The sequence below is a fragment of the Saccopteryx bilineata genome, chromosome 7, assembly GCF_036850765.1.
Source record: "Saccopteryx bilineata isolate mSacBil1 chromosome 7, mSacBil1_pri_phased_curated, whole genome shotgun sequence".
NCBI lineage: Eukaryota > Metazoa > Chordata > Mammalia > Chiroptera > Emballonuridae > Saccopteryx > Saccopteryx bilineata.
In genome coordinates, this window is record NC_089496.1 from 104,567,283 (window position 1) to 104,582,297 (window position 15,015).

The 15,015-nt window shown below is 59.1% G+C and overlaps 1 protein-coding gene across 1 annotated transcript in view; it reads left to right on the top strand.

The window, feature by feature from the left end:
* The window catches only part of GRK5 (G protein-coupled receptor kinase 5), a 208,045-nt gene extending 199,033 nt beyond the window's left edge, over positions 1 to 9,012 (top strand). The window contains exons 12-16 of the mRNA XM_066238796.1: positions 680 to 888; positions 3,677 to 3,814; positions 4,989 to 5,126; positions 5,632 to 5,763; positions 6,234 to 9,012. Coding sequence (XP_066094893.1) covers positions 680 to 888; positions 3,677 to 3,814; positions 4,989 to 5,126; positions 5,632 to 5,763; positions 6,234 to 6,332 — 716 coding nt within the window. The 3' untranslated portion in view covers positions 6,333 to 9,012. The remainder of the gene's footprint in view (positions 1 to 679; positions 889 to 3,676; positions 3,815 to 4,988; positions 5,127 to 5,631; positions 5,764 to 6,233) is intronic.
* Positions 9,013 to 15,015: the final 6,003 nt, after the last annotated feature.

Genomic DNA, 15,015 nt, shown 5'->3' on the forward strand with positions numbered 1-15,015 from the left:
AGGCAGATGGATGATTGAGAGCTCTGTCGGCACTCCTCTGTGTGCCTGTCTGTCTTCTACGCTGTGGCAGCTGTCTGTCTGCACGGCCTCCGTCGTGTGCAGACCAGCACATATATGGATGAACATGTAGCCTCCCAGATGACATGAAATTACCTTTTTTGAGCATCTACGGTGAATTTATAAGTCATTTTATCAAAATAGTAGGGAATCCATAGCGAGAGGCTGTTTGAATTTCAGCTAAATTTAAAATCCTCTTTAATTTGGATGAACATACCTTCATTGATGCGAATATGTATGCAACACCCACTGTGTGCTGGGCATCAGACCTGTTCCTGGGACACTGCAGTGCATAAGGCGGTTCACATTCTAGAGGGGGAGACCCCAGGGAGCAGGCCGTTTCCCCACTGTGGTCAGGCCCCTGAAGCCACAGTCAGAGGAGAGCAATCAGGGCGGGCTCCGTGGAGGAGGTAATACTTGTATCAGTTGGTGAGTAGGAGTCCGCGGGAGGAAGCTCTCCCAGCCGTGAAGCTCCGGACCTTCCGTGAGCAGCACTGTCATTCCTGGACATGGGATGCCCGCCGCCCGGCTGGCACGAGCCGCAGCCCTGAGCCCAGGCGCCTGGGCTCTGTCCTGCCACCAGCTACCTCTCACCTCTCCCCACTGCCCCGTCTGCCCCCAGCTCCGGAGGTCCTGAACAACCAGAGGTACGGCCTGAGCCCCGACTACTGGGGCCTGGGCTGTCTCATCTACGAGATGATCGAGGGCCAGTCGCCGTTCCGCGGCCGCAAGGAGAAGGTGAAGCGGGAGGAGGTAGACCGCCGGGTCCTGGAGGCCGAGGAGGTGTACTCGCCCAAGTTCTCCGAGGAGGCCAAGGCCATCTGCAGGATGGTGAGCCCCTGCGGCCGGTGCCATCCTGGACGTGCCCATGTCCGTGTCCATCCTGGGGCTGTGTCCGTGTCCATCCTGGGCCGGGGCCATGTCCATCCTGGGCTATGTTTGTGCCCATGTCCGTCCTGAGCTGTGTCCAATGGTGCTCCCCTCCCTCCTCTCAGCTGAGACCAGCGACAGGCTGAGGGACACAGGGTCAGGGCACACCTGGTGCTTGTGCACTGCGGTGGTTGGTGACGACTCCAGGGGACTGGCTGGGGGGGCAGGGCGGGCTCCTGGGGGGGGCTAAGGTGAACTGTGTGTGAGACACCTGCACATCCAGCTTTGTGGGGGGTGAGCAGGGGGAGGAAGAGGTTGATCCTAGCTGATCCCCAGATACAAGGGGATTTGGGCCAAGCCTCTGCCCAACCTTGGGCCTGCTCCCCCCACCTCCGCACCCCCGGGTGCCGGCTTGAGGCAGTGATGCTTTCAACTTGCATGTCTTATAACTGAGTCTTCCATCCCTTAAACGGAAGGCTGGTCATACCTGCATGGTAGCATCTGTGGAGAGTAAGATCTGACCCATCCAGGCAGGGTGCACGTGGGGAGGACACTTAGGCTGGTGGGTGGGGCCAGACGGGCCTGGGAAGCCAGACACAGGGAGTGACAGAAGCCATCGAGATGGACCTGGGAGGAAGTTCACCCCTGGCCACCGCCCTTCCCCTCAGCCCAGGCGGGCCGACCTCTGGCAAGGGGCTCTGTGGGGAAATGCCCGCTTCCTGTCCCTGCTCTCAGGCTCCCCAGTCCTGCTGGGCCACTGGGGGCCCGCCGCCCTCTGGTGCCCACAGGCAGCTGCCCTCTAACGCCGGCCATGCGGGGAGACAGGAGGGCCTGGGTGTGCAGCCTGCACGCCTGCAGTGGCCACAGGTCAGGTGGGACCCCTGCCTCTGTGCCATGTGCCTGAACCACTAGGCTGGACGAAGGGAGGAGCTGGCCCCGGAGCCGGAAAAGGAGCGAACCCCCTGGGTGGAAGCCCCGAGGCTGCGCTGCTAGGAGCCCAGGAACCCTGCCCAGAGCTCCCATCCCCAGGAGGCCCCCCTCCTGGGCCCATCCCTGCACTGCCTGACCACTTCCTCTTCAGCTTCAGTCTGACGTCACAGAGCCCTGGGAAGAAAGATTAGGGCTAGACCTGCCATTTGCACGCATGAGACACAGCAGGTGACAGGCAGATGCACGCCCGAACCCAGGGCCTGGGGGCAGCCTGTGGCGGGGCCTTTGCCCACATGCCCGGGGCCTCCAAGAAAGCCGGTTGCCGTGGCTGTGGAGTTGGGTGGGCATAGAGGAGCGAGGCAGCACAAGGCGGTAGATGGATGTGCAGTCTCCTAGGGATGTTTGAGAACTGGGTGGGCGTGCTGACAGTACTTTGTCTGTTGGGGCGAGGGATCTATCTTGGGGAACTAAACTGGGGGCGGGGGATAGAAGAGGAGGTCAGAGCACCACCAGATGTCCTGGGTCTGAGTCAGGGACTCAGAGAAGCAGGTCTTGAGAGAGACCCCCGTAGGGACATGGGACGTGCTAAGAGGACAAGGCAGAGTGGCCCCCTCCTTGCCCGAAGTCTTCGGCTTTGGAACATAGCTTTGGGGCACCAGGACCAGGGACACTGCTGTGCCTCTGCTGCCCCCTGGTGTCCGCAGAGAGAAAGGTGGTCAAGCCTAGGGCTCAAGGTGGTGTGGGCCCCTGGGCGCAAAGTGTCAAACAACTGACCCCTCATCTTTCTTGGCTGGAAGGGCCAGAGGCCTTGCTCCATCTTCTCAAAAGTGACCCTAAGGTCTTGAGATTCCAGCCTTGAGCTTCTTCTGTGTCCTTAACCACAGCCTGTCTGGTCTGACAGCCAGGCTTGCCCTGTCCCCCGAATCAGGCACCTGCTCAGGACACAGAAGGGCCTGATGCTCAGGACACAGAGGGCCTGCCTGTAAGGAGACCGTGAGGCCCGGACAGCTCCGGCCCTGCCTCCCTGAGGGGCCTCTCCACAAACAGCAAGGCAGCTGGTCCCTGGCCCCCAGATTCTGTCCCTCGTTCCACCTTGATGGCCCGCAGACCTTGGCCGGTCTCCTTGGGTCTAGGAATTTATGCACTTCACTGCTGCCCTCTGGGTCCAGTCTCTAGGCCCAACCCTCAGCCCCCACCTTCCTTAGGCCCCCACGAGCCCCAGCTCTGATCCTCCCTTGCTGGACCCTTCACCCTCCCCGACCCCCAGGCCGGCAGCCAGTCTGTGGTGGTCTGCCCCCCCTGGCGTTGCATCTGTGATGCTTGACTGTTCCTATAACCATGTATACATGCCTCTGCTGAGGCCACGCCCTTGGGTCCTCTTGCCTCGCCCTCCCCCACAGTGGTTTGCACTGGGTTCCCGTCTACAATGTGCTTGTGAGTTGAGTAAATGAACGAGAGACCTACAGAGTCCTGGCCCTTTGTCACGTACCTGTAGCAGGTCACGCCGATTCAACAAGCACCAGTGGGTGCCCCGTGTGCACCAGGTACAGGGCACATGGTCGTGGGGTGACACCAGGTACAGGGCGCGTGGTCGTGGGGTGACACAGATGGAGTCTCGCTCCCCAGGGGCCTCCAGGCCCCTAAGCACCTGAGAGGCTGTGACTGTGGGACCACAAAGCTCCCCGTGGCTCAGGCGGTGACCCTGAAACCAGGCCTGAGCGGGGTGGGAGAGGGACCTGTGGGCGTCTCGGGGATGCACCTGTGGCAGGAGGAGGGCAGGCCCCCCAGCATGGCCTCAGGGGGCTGTGTCTTGTCGCAGCTCCTCACCAAAGATGCAAAGCAGAGGCTGGGCTGCCAGGAGGAGGGGGCCGCGGAGGTCAAGAGACACCCCTTCTTTAGGAACATGAACTTCAAGCGCTTAGAAGCGGGGATGTTGGACCCTCCCTTCATTCCAGATGTGAGTAGCCTCCCCCGGCCCGGCCTGAGCCTGTGCCCTGGTGCTCCACCTTTGACTTAGCCCAACATCTGTTCTGGGCCCCGAGCCAGGGACCAGGGAGACCCGTGGCAAGAAACGGCCCTGCCCTCTAGTAACAGACATGCCACAGGGCGGGAGGTCCCCTGCATCCAGGTGAGGTCCTCATCGTCAGACCCACCGGCTCCAGAGCCCTTGGGAGGCCTCCCCCCGACATTGAGCTCCGGACGGCAGGCCCAGCCCGGTCCGGTTGTCCCTGTGGGCCCTGGCACGGAGCAGCCCGGTGCACGCCTGGGGGCCGAGTGAGGGGGAAGCTAATACCTCCGGAGCAGTAGTGGCTCCCGGTCCGGCCCAGGCCCCACGGGCAGGTGCCCAGCCCGGGCCACAGCCCCACACACAGCTGCTTCTCTGTCCCAGGGCAGGTGCCCAGCCCGGGCCACAGCCCCACACACAGGTGCTTCTCTGTCCCAGGGCAGGTGCCCAGCCCGGGCCACAGCCCCACACACAGGTGCTTCTCTGTCCCAGGGCAGGTGCCCAGCCCGGGCAACAGCCCCACACACAGGTGCTTCTCTGTCCCACTTTGCAGGTGACACAGGCCTGTGGGGATATGAGACTTCCCCAAAGTCCCTAAGCTCTGCAGCTGGGACCCCAGCCTGGGCCTGTCTGGCTGCAGGGCCTGGGTGCTGAGCCCCTGGTACCCCCGATGTAAGTCGGGGTGAGGGGGCCTCCTGGGACAGCCACCATGGCTGCGTGTGTCCCCCCGAGGCAGTGTTGGCACCCAGCCTAGCCCTGTGAACCCGCGTTCGCTCTCTCTATGGAGGGGCGGCCCAGACCGCCAGCCCTCGTCTGACAGAGATGACAAAACACATCTCCCCATCCCAGTCCTGTCGGCTCTAGGGGAGGCCGGATCCCCAGAAGGGCCGAGGAGCGTGGGCTTAGAGAGGGGTGACCTGCGCGGCATGTGTGATGGAGGGCGTGGTGGCGCGAGGGGCCCTGGGCACCCTGAGCTCACGTCTCCCGCCGGCTGGGGCCCCGTTGGCAGATCTGAGAGGGGGCCGCACAGGGTCCTGAGGCGGGGTGGCCTCGGCGGATGCCCTCTGCTTCCCCTCCTGAGCCCCGGGCCAGGCTGGGGGACAGTGATGGGCACACTCCCCCTCAGCCCCGGGCCGTGTACTGTAAGGACGTGCTGGACATCGAGCAGTTCTCCACCGTGAAGGGCGTCAACCTGGACCACACAGACGATGACTTCTACTCCAAATTCTCCACTGGCTCTGTGCCCATCCCCTGGCAAAATGAGGTGAGGGCGTCCACCTCGCCCCGGTGGTGGCCGTGTGGTGAGGACACAGAAGGACGCTGGGTCAGGAGTCCCCGGGGCCTGCTGGGCATCCTGGCATGGGGGTGGGACAGGCATGGCCAGTCTGGGTGGCCCTTGGGAGGTTTGGCTGGGAAGGGAGGCCGTGGAGCCATGGCTGGAGGCACAGTGGGACCATGCTGGAGCCAGAGACAGAAATGAGAGGGCAGGGAGGGGCTGGAGCCCCGGGCAGGGGAGCCTGTGGGCTGACCTGGGCTCAAGTGGGGTGTGGATTTGGGGGTGGGCAGCTCTGCTTTCCCAGTGAAGGTGCTAGCCCTCCAGGAGAGGCGGTAAGCAGGGGCCGCCACAGGGTCTCGGCCTCAGGACGCCAAGGGCGGGGGCGGGTCCGGCTCAGGGACGCTGTGGGCCCAGGCTCCACACTGGGGCTCCTGTCCACCCAAGACAACGACGCAGCCCCTCACGCCACCATGTTTTTGCTCCACTCCTCCAGATGATAGAAACAGAGTGCTTTAAGGAGCTGAATGTGTTTGGACCTAACGGTACCCTCTCGCCGGACCTGAACAGAAGTCACCCTCCAGAACCACCAAAGAAAGGGCTGCTCCAGAGAATCTTCAAGCGTCAGGTGAGAGCCCCCCACCCCGCGGCTGTCCTGGCCTCAGCTGCCAGGTGCCACCTGTGCAGACCTGGAGGGGCCTGTCTGAAGCCCCTGAAACCCACTGGCTTAAGGGGACCCCCAGGGTGCAAGGGGCCGCCGGCTCCAAGGTCACCTTCCTCAGGGTTTCTCCACCTTGCACTGTTGACATTTTGGGCTGATGGTGGTGGGGGCTGTCCCATGGTCTCTCTGGCCTCTGGCCACCACATGCCAGGGGCAAAATGTCTCCAGCCAGTGTCCCCTGGGGACACAATGCCCCTGACAGAGAACCCCTGCTGGGTCTGGCCCTGGGGCTGCAGGGAGACTAGAGGCAGCCCCTGAGCCCGGCCCTGCATTCAGGTCCAGAGGCCCAGTGACCCCTGGGCCTCAGCGCTGGCTCTGTGAGGACTGACTTGCTTTCTCTCCCCCACCAACTCCCCTCCCCTGCCCCCCCCCCCCAGCATCAGAACAATTCCAAGAGTTCGCCCAATTCCAAGACCAGTTTTAACCACCACATAAATTCAAACCACGTCAGCTCAAACTCCACCGGAAGCAGCTAGTCGCAGCTTGGCCTTGAAGTCCACGGTGAGACCAGCCTGGACCCCTGTCCTTAGAAGCAGAACTTGTAAGCCATGGAGCTGCCACTCAGGTGGGCGGACAGGGCGCCCTCTCGGAGCCAGAGCCGGGGAAGGGAGGAGGCCGCAGCCCCTCGCCACCATGCCCCCGGCTTCTCAGCGAGATTTCCACTCAGGTCTGTGTGCAGAGGTGGCCCTGCAGCGGGGTGGCTGGATCCTCTGTCGACGATGGCAATGGATGTCCAATCGGATACGACGACCTGCACGTGTTTTAATAGCATCATGACTAGAACTGAACTTTGTCTTTATTATTTTTAAAGAAAAGTTTTGTAAATTTCTCTATCGTCTCAGTTTACATTTTGTATATTTGTATTTAAATGAAAGTCCAGACTTTGAGGGTGTATATTTTCTGAGCGGCCTCTGTTAAGCCATGTGTTTTCAGACGTTTTAGAGGGGGGGGGGGGGGGATTTACAAAAAACACAACAACAATGTGACTCAGACTTCCACAGCCTCAATGAGAGAACATTTTTATTAAATGTAGACAGTGATTCACATTTCACCTGTGAAGGACTGGTCGTCTCCATCCCTCTAACCTGTCTCTTGCATCAATCAGCTTCTGTTGACTTAGAAGAATCGGAATTAAATGCTCAAAGACCCACTTGGGACTTGACCCTCCACCAGAACGTGCTGGGGGGTCCACGGAGCGCCTGGGCCGGTGCCCTGCGGGGGGCGCTGCGCCTCCCTGTGGCTTTGCCGCGGCCTCCTCTCCCTTCCGGAAGGCGGCTGGTGGTCCTAGGCGGGCGTCTTTCTAAGCAGGTTCGGACTGCTCAAGCCAGTATGATTTCTAGAGGCAAGTGTCGGGGATTCTGTTTTATTCTGTTTTTAAGAGCAGCATCGTGATGATCGGGAGTAAGTGTCCCCAGGCTTTATGGCCGTGGTAGCATTGGTGTTGGGTCAGTGAGTCGCCCTAAATGAGTCTGTAGAGGGGAGGGGCTCACCCCGGGACTCCGGGCACGGTCCTTCAGTGTTGACGGGGTCCTCAGGTCTCCTGAGCTTCCCGGGGGGGCTCCCCCATGTTCACTGGCCCAAGAAGTATGGGTGGGCGTGGCTCTCCCAGCCAATGGGATGCCCGAGGGGCCAGGCCACCAAAGAAGCTCAAGACAAACTGTCACCTCCTGGGAGAGGTGGGGCAGAGGCCAGCTCTAATTGGGATCTCCAAGTTTTGGGCACATGTAGCTTTGCCAGACCAGGACCTCTGAGGACAGTCCCCAGGCCTTAGAGTGTGGCCATCCAGTCCTAGGGAGCTGCTGTGCCCCCCCCCCATCTCCAAGACGTAAGGGGGCAGGTTTCCGCTCGCCACCACTGGGCACAGGTGAGCAGTTGGCCTGCCCTGCTCCCTGCCCAGCTGGGCTCCTCGAGACCAGTCAGCCTTTGTCACCTGGTCTCTGCCACGCAGGCAGCTGCGGGGAGTCTCCCGGTGTGGGCCCGGCTTGTGAGTCCTGTGACAGGCAGGTTCCCTGCTCCACCCCAGACCTCGAAGTCTGCATGTTTGAAAAGCTCTCCGGACCCTTCTGACGCACCGAAGGCTGTGAGAACCACCGCCTGGGCCAGCAGTGGGTCTGCAGATGTGATCACTCGACCCGTTTCTCTGGGTGACCCGGCAGCCTTGGAACGTGAGCCGGTAGGGGGAGATAGCGGTGACCGTGTCTGCCTTACATCCAGTTTCCAGGCCCTTTTCCTAAACGTTTCCAGTGGTCCTGCAGCCTGCCATTTGGAGGGGGCCTGGTCTTTGGGACTGATCGTCTTGAAGTCATTTTACAAATAGACGGGAGAGAAGAAACAGTCGGGCTTCCGTCAGACCCCTTTAATGCACAGTGTTATTTTCTTCATGACAGACTCTCGTCTCAAGAGGCCGCTTCCATTACCCTTCTTGGGCTGAATACAAGACAAATACAAACAGCACTATCCTGTTTTTGCCAAGAAGTAGAAAGCTCTCCGGCCAGTATTTTAAGATCCCCAAGCTCTTGCTGACTGTCCTTTCTTAATGACAAGACCAGTCATCTTTCTGGGATGGACCGGCCCAAGCCACAGCCCTCCTGTCCAGAAGTTTCATTGATTTTACCCAATCCACAGCCCCCAACCCTGCACCAAACGGACTGGCGCTGGGAAGCCAGCCTCCTTTGATACCTCAAAGGCCAACACACTGTCCACGTGTCGTCGACGGTTCTCCAGGAGCGAGAAGGGAAACATCGATCTGCTTAGTGTGTCTCTGCCGTCGAGAGCTCAGACAACGCTAACGCCTATGTCTTTGTGTGACTTAAAAGAACTGAAGCCTTCCTCGCGTCCCCCTGTCCCCTTCGAGTGCCCACAGGACATGGGGTCAGAGTCACTGACCCCTTCAGTCCTCCTCTTCCTTTGGCCCATTGCTTCATCCAAGAGTAGGGAAGTCCTAACTCAGAACAGTGCCTGAAAGTCAGCCCTCCCCCCCCCGAGTCCCCAGCCCCACTCGTCCTGTCCCTGACCCTGGCCGTTCCCTGACCCTCGCCGCTTCTACTCCAACTTCTTTCCTATAGCTGCATTTTGTTAAAAATATTTTTTAATTAGAGAAAAAGCCAACACCTTCCTACCCATCCACCTGTCCAGGAGGAGGCATGTTTGGACAGTGAGTGGATTGAAATCTTTTTTATAGCATCTGAGCCCCTCACAGAGGAGCCTTTCTTTCTCCAAGCGTGGCATTTGCCTCACCGGATGTTCGCTGACTCCGTGCCTTTGAGGTGAGACGCAGAGGCGTGCAGAAGCATCTCTGCTTCCACTTCTCTGGAGACAAGCTGCTGTCCCCAGCAGGACAGGGGAGGTCTCTGCTGTGACCACCACGACCGACGAGCATCACCCACAGAATCACAAAGACCCGAGCCCCCTGTCGCAGAGGAGGTCTCTGCCTCCCATGTCCACCGCTCTCCCCTCCAGAGGCTGGGACATCATTTTCCAAACCATGAGCTCCAAGGGCAACTCCCTTGCCCAGTAGCTGAGCGCTGCCCTGTCTCGAGCTGCACAGGAGGTTTACTTGTTTCTGTAACACACTGCTCTCGCCAGGGGGACCTGGTCCTGGAGGGTGGGCGGGAGGGGGGCCGTGCCCCACGGGAGGAAGTGGTGTGGCCTGGTTCTGTGCACACTCGGCCAGCAGCCTGCTGGACACTTGGTGGTAAGTTCTGGGGACATGCGTGCCACTGATGCGCAAGTAGGGCATGGCCTCCTGCCCATGAGCCCAGCAGCCCTGACAAAAGCTTCAGCCTTCCCTCCAAGAAGCTGGGGGTCTCCATGCTTCTCCAAGCAGCCCAGCCCCCCAGGGCAGTTCCATATTCTTCCACAGCCCTGTCCTTTCCGGACAGGCATGGGTCACCGACTTGCTCGTGTGCACTGTCGACCCAGACCTCAGTCCAGAGGGCGCTGCTGCCGTGTTCCACTTCAGGGAACCAGGAGGCCACTGAGTCGGAGAGAAAACGCTGGCTGCGTGACATCGACGGTCCTCTCGGCGGCTGTGTGCTCTCAAGTCCCTGTGAGCACCTGTCCCTCCCGGGGCAGTCTCCACCGGTCATCCCGTTCTCATAGCCCCACCTGTGGTGACAGGACCTCCTAACTTTCTAGCCTTCATTACGGAGAGCTATGAGTCACCAACAGTGGAGAGCTCACTTCTCTGGACCAAGCAGCCCGGCCGGAAGTTCAGCCGTGCGGAGCAGACCCTGCTCAGGCTCGGGGTGTCTCGTCGGGTCTGACTTTCAAGGCCTGCGCTGCTGAGGGTGGTTAAGACAGGTGAAAAGCCGGCTCTCCCAAGGAGGGAACACACTCCCCCAAAGAAGAATCTAGATGTCTTTCCCCGTTCATCGATCAGTCGTCTTTGTAATAGATCAAAAACAAATGTTCTCAATCGGTCGAGGCGATCTTAGTGGCTATTGGTCCTGTTACAATAAAAACCCTTCTAGTATCCAAAGGTTTCCACTTCTTTTATTTTTTTTCCCCAGGGAAATGTTAACATTGGTGGATGAAAGTAGTTGCATTTTGGAGGTCATTCCTGAAGATAACAGCTTTGCTCTGCTGCTCTGAGTCTGTATGTTCCATCTAATTCGTCACCATGCTGCTGTATCTAGATCGAACCACTGTTGTTGTTTTTTTAAAGAGAAATAAATTCCTTAATGAAAATAACTGCATTTCTTTTCTTCTGCTGAGCTGTCGTTCTGTCCCCTGTGCATGTGACGGTCACCGCTCTGGAGCTATCTGGAAGCCGGGAGGGTGGACGTGTAGTAGTAGCCACAGACTAGAGAGTCCAATGGGGCTTCCTAGTATGAAGTAATTTTATTCATTGTTATTTTTTTTTTAGATGTTTCATCAGTGGAGTAGAGGCCAATATAATATAGGTCCCAGAGCACTTCAAATACTCGCAGCTCTCCACCGGCCAGCCCCTCCCCACAAAATGGGATAGGATACATTTGTGTTGGTTCAAGCCACTAACTTTGTGTTCATTTGTTACAATGGCCACAGGAAACCAACGCAGTAACCCACCCGAGGTGTACAGTGGTGACGTTATCGGTGTCGTGCCCTCACATTGCGCTTCTGCGTCCCGGGCATTCTGCACCCCCGCCTCCCTGCCTAGATGACGAAACCCTCCCGGATGCGGACTCCCCTTGATTCTCCTCTTGGACCCCCACCAGGGCCTAACACCACGTGTTAAGAAAGAAAAGGAAAAAGAATCTATTTCACCAGTTCAACGTTTTATAAGTCCTCATGTTCCCCTTGTTTATTTCCCTCTGGGCTTTGCGGGTTGTCAGTAAAGTTTCATTTGCAAACCCCGGCCAGCATCCTTGGAGCCAAGGGAAACAGTGCTCTGCCCGCACTTGGCCGGAGCGGGGGAAGCCGGGCGGCAGGGGGTTGAGCGAGGGCTCCGAGCCAAGGGAGCCGGTGCAGGACCAGGCTCTGCAACCCACCGGCAGAGACTTTGGGCGACCCTCCCAGCCTGAGTCTCTTCCGCTGTCAAACGCAGGCATCGATCACTCCACAGACGTGTGCCGAGCTCTGACGGAGTGCAAGGCGCGTCCCCGGGCCGGGAGAAGCCTGCTCTCAGGGGCACACTGTCTAGAAGGGTGTGGGAAGACACACAAATAAATGCAGAGGGCGTTCATTAAAAATGCCCAAGGAGAAAATCAATCATGGAGACAACTACCGGTCAGCAGGTGTGAGGTTAATAGCCTGTGGCCCATTCAGTCCCCTGCCGACCGCCTGGAGGAGACCCACCTGGCCCGCCTCCACCCTCGGGGGGAGAGACATGTGTGGCACATGCAGGTGGACTCTGTGACCTCTGGCCAAGTTTCCCCACTCCCGTGCCCTCTGCAGAGGGCTACTGTGGGCGCAGGTGGGGGCCGGGGTGACTGTTCTCAGGGTCAGTGGCTGCCTCTCCTGGGAGGTGGTCTTCAGATGGCTCAGGGCGGCATGGAGGAGGGGTCTGTGACAGGAGCCGCTGGGACATAAAGCCATGGCAGAATGGTGACGCCACGGACAGGTCATCCCAAACCCAGAAATGCCCCCTTCACCCCGAACAAATCAAATGAAACGTGAATTAAACCAAGCCAGTGCTTTCAGGAGTCTCCCTTCTCCTCCTTCAAAGCTGGAAAGAGAAGCAGGACGGGGAAGACCACCCCCTCCGCGGTGCTGCCGGCACTGACGCCACCTGGGTTAGTGACATGCTCCGGGCTCAGTTTCATCAGCCATGAGACCGGTCAGAATACCAACCTCGCGCACAGCTGTGACCATGCACGTCAAGCACTTGTCTTGGTGCTGAGCACCTCGGGAGTGCTTAGTACACGGGAGTCATGCTGCTGTTGTCTTAGCTCAGGGTCCCCAAAAGCCCAGCCTGATACTGGGTTTTGTACTCGTAATTAGTCAAGGTCATGAGGGAAGCTGTACAGGCAGTGGAAGAGGCTGGGCGAAGATGTAGCCTCAGGAGACGTCCAGACAGCCTCCCCCCAGCCCCACAGCCTCAGGAGACGTCCGGACAGCCTCCCCCCAGCCCCACAGCTTCAGGAGACGTCCGGACAGCCTCCCCCAGCCCCACAGCCTCAGGAGACGTCCAGACAGCCTCCCCCAGCCCCACAGCCTCTCCCCAGCCCCACAGCCTCAGGAGACGTCCAGACAGCCTCCCCCCAGCCCCACAGCCTCAGGAGACGTCCGGACAGCCTCCCCCCAGCCCCACAGCCTCAGGAGACGTCCGGACAGCCTCCCCCAGCCCCACAGCCTCAGGAGACGTCCAGACAGCCTCCCCCAGCCCCACAGCCTCCCCCCAGCCCCACAGCCTCAGGAGACGTCCAGACAGCCTCCCCCCAGCCCCACAGGGAGCTCTGGAGCATTTACTGCAGCGGGGGGTGGGGGGGGGCAAGCCTCTAGATAGACAGGAGGCAGGTGTGAGTCCTCAACAGCTCGATCAGCAGCGCCCCGAGTGTGAGAGCCCCCACCTGGCGGAAGGCATCAGTGCAGGGCACCAGCAGCCTCTGCTCCGCTATCATCAGTAGCAGCGGCTGCGGAGCAGGCGGCCAAGGGAGATTGGGAGGCTGAAGGGTGGCTTGAGGAAAAGAATGGTTCAGTTGATTAGTGATGTCTGCACATAGGAGGGGAAACAGTGGCAGTGAGTTTGCTCATAAACTTGAGGACCTTTCAGGCCTTTCCAGCTCCGCCTCTCTGGACTTCTAAATGCTGACTAATCACTCACTCACTCATTTCATTCATTCATTCATTCATTCATTCATTCATTCATTCATTCATCATTCTCTGCATCCAAAGCAGAGAGACCTTGGCTCTGCCACTTACTGGCTATGACCTTGGGCAAGTCACTGAATCTGAGTCTGTTTCCTCATCAGTTAAACTGATCTAACAACAGCAGCTGCCCCAAGGGGCCAATGTGACATTGGCTGAGGTGAGAAGTGTTAGTTTCTGCAGAAGTGGGGCCCTGCCAGCCCCCTCAGGATAGGGGGAGGGGGAGAGACTACTGGGATGGCCCCTGGGACTGGGAGAGGCGGACCCCCCCCCCCCGCAATTCTCTCTTTCTCTCGTGGTCTCCTCCCACCTTGGTGACGGTGACTTAAGAGCCCGGCCCCCAGCAGGCCGTGATGTTGGCTCAGTCAGGTGAGTCTCTGGGCCTCTGTTTCCTCAGTGCTGACACAGCTGAGGCAGGAACCCCGGGAGCTATGTTCCCACTGCGACTGCTGACATGGCCCCTGAACTCCAAAGCTGACTCTCAGAGCTCAGAGCACCCAGACCCGGAGGGCACTCAGAGAGCCAGGCAGGCACACAGCCCACTCTGCCAGTGAGAGGACTGGGGTGGCCGAGAGCACCCTCAGACTGCGTCCCTCTGGGCAGCTCCCGAGGGAAGGGGTGTGGTGTTGGGTGCGGGCGGCCGGGTAGGTGAGACCGGGCATTCCTGATCCTCTAAAATCAGTGGTTCCCAACCTTTTTTGGGCCACAGACCAGTTTAATGTCAGAAAATATTTTCATGGACCGGCCTTTAGGGTGGGATGGATAAACGTATCACGTGACCAAGACAAGCGTCAAGAGTGAGTCTTAGACGGATGTAACAGAGGGAATCTGGTCATATTTTAAAAATAAAACATCGTTCAGACTTAAACATAAATAAAACGGAAATAATGTAAGTTATTTATTCTTTCTCTGAGGATCGGTACCAAATGGCCCACGGCCCGGTACCAGTCCGCAGCCCAGGGGTTGGGGACCACTGCTCTAAACGCCCTTTCCTACTCCCAGGGAGGAGGAGGGGTGGGCTGCATTGGTCCTCCAACCTGCGTCCAGCCCTCAGGGACACTGGGGGCCCGGCCCCGTAAGTCCAGAGAGCCCACCTGCCTCCGCAGGAGAGCTGGAGGACCGTGGGTCAGGGCGTCTGGCGGGAGGAGCAGGGTCTGAAATGCAGCTCCAAGTCGCCTCCACTCTGCAGTCTCTCCCGCCCTCCCTGCCCGTGGCTGTCATTCTCCGTCTCCACTGTGTTCCGGTCCCGGGTCTGTTTCTTGTCCGTCTCTCTGGTGTGTCGGGCCTCTGTCTTTTTTTAATTTATTCATTGATTTCAGCAAGAGAGGAAGGGAGAGAGAGACAGACAGACAGACAGACAGGGACATCCAGGTGTTCCTGTGTGTGTCCTGACCAGGGGTTGAACCGGCACCCTCTGCACTTTGGGACGATGTTCCTAACGTCTGAGCCACCCAGCCGGGGCGGGTCTCTGTCTTCCTGCCTGTCTGGCACTCCTGGTATCCTAAGGCCTCAGACACGCCCCCTCCGGCCCCCTTTCCTCTACCAGCCCCTCCCCCAGGTTTCTCTCACTTGGAAAGAAGTTAGGTCCTCGAGGGCCAAACCCCAGCCCTCTGAGGGTTTCGGGAAGGAGGGGTTTGGGGACGCAGAGGCTGGGCCCCCAGCAGCTGCACACTCAGCCGTCAGCACCCCCTCACCAGGCCGTGGCCCCAGAGCAGCGGCTTCGACCTCTCCTTCATTTGGTCTGTTTAACTTATTTGTTTCTAATGCTTCCCACCTGGAGTCACAAAGAACCAGCCTGTCCTCCCCCCATGGCCCCTGGCTTCCAGGGAACTTTGTCGTTAGAGAGCTTCTCCTCTGCAGACAGGGAGG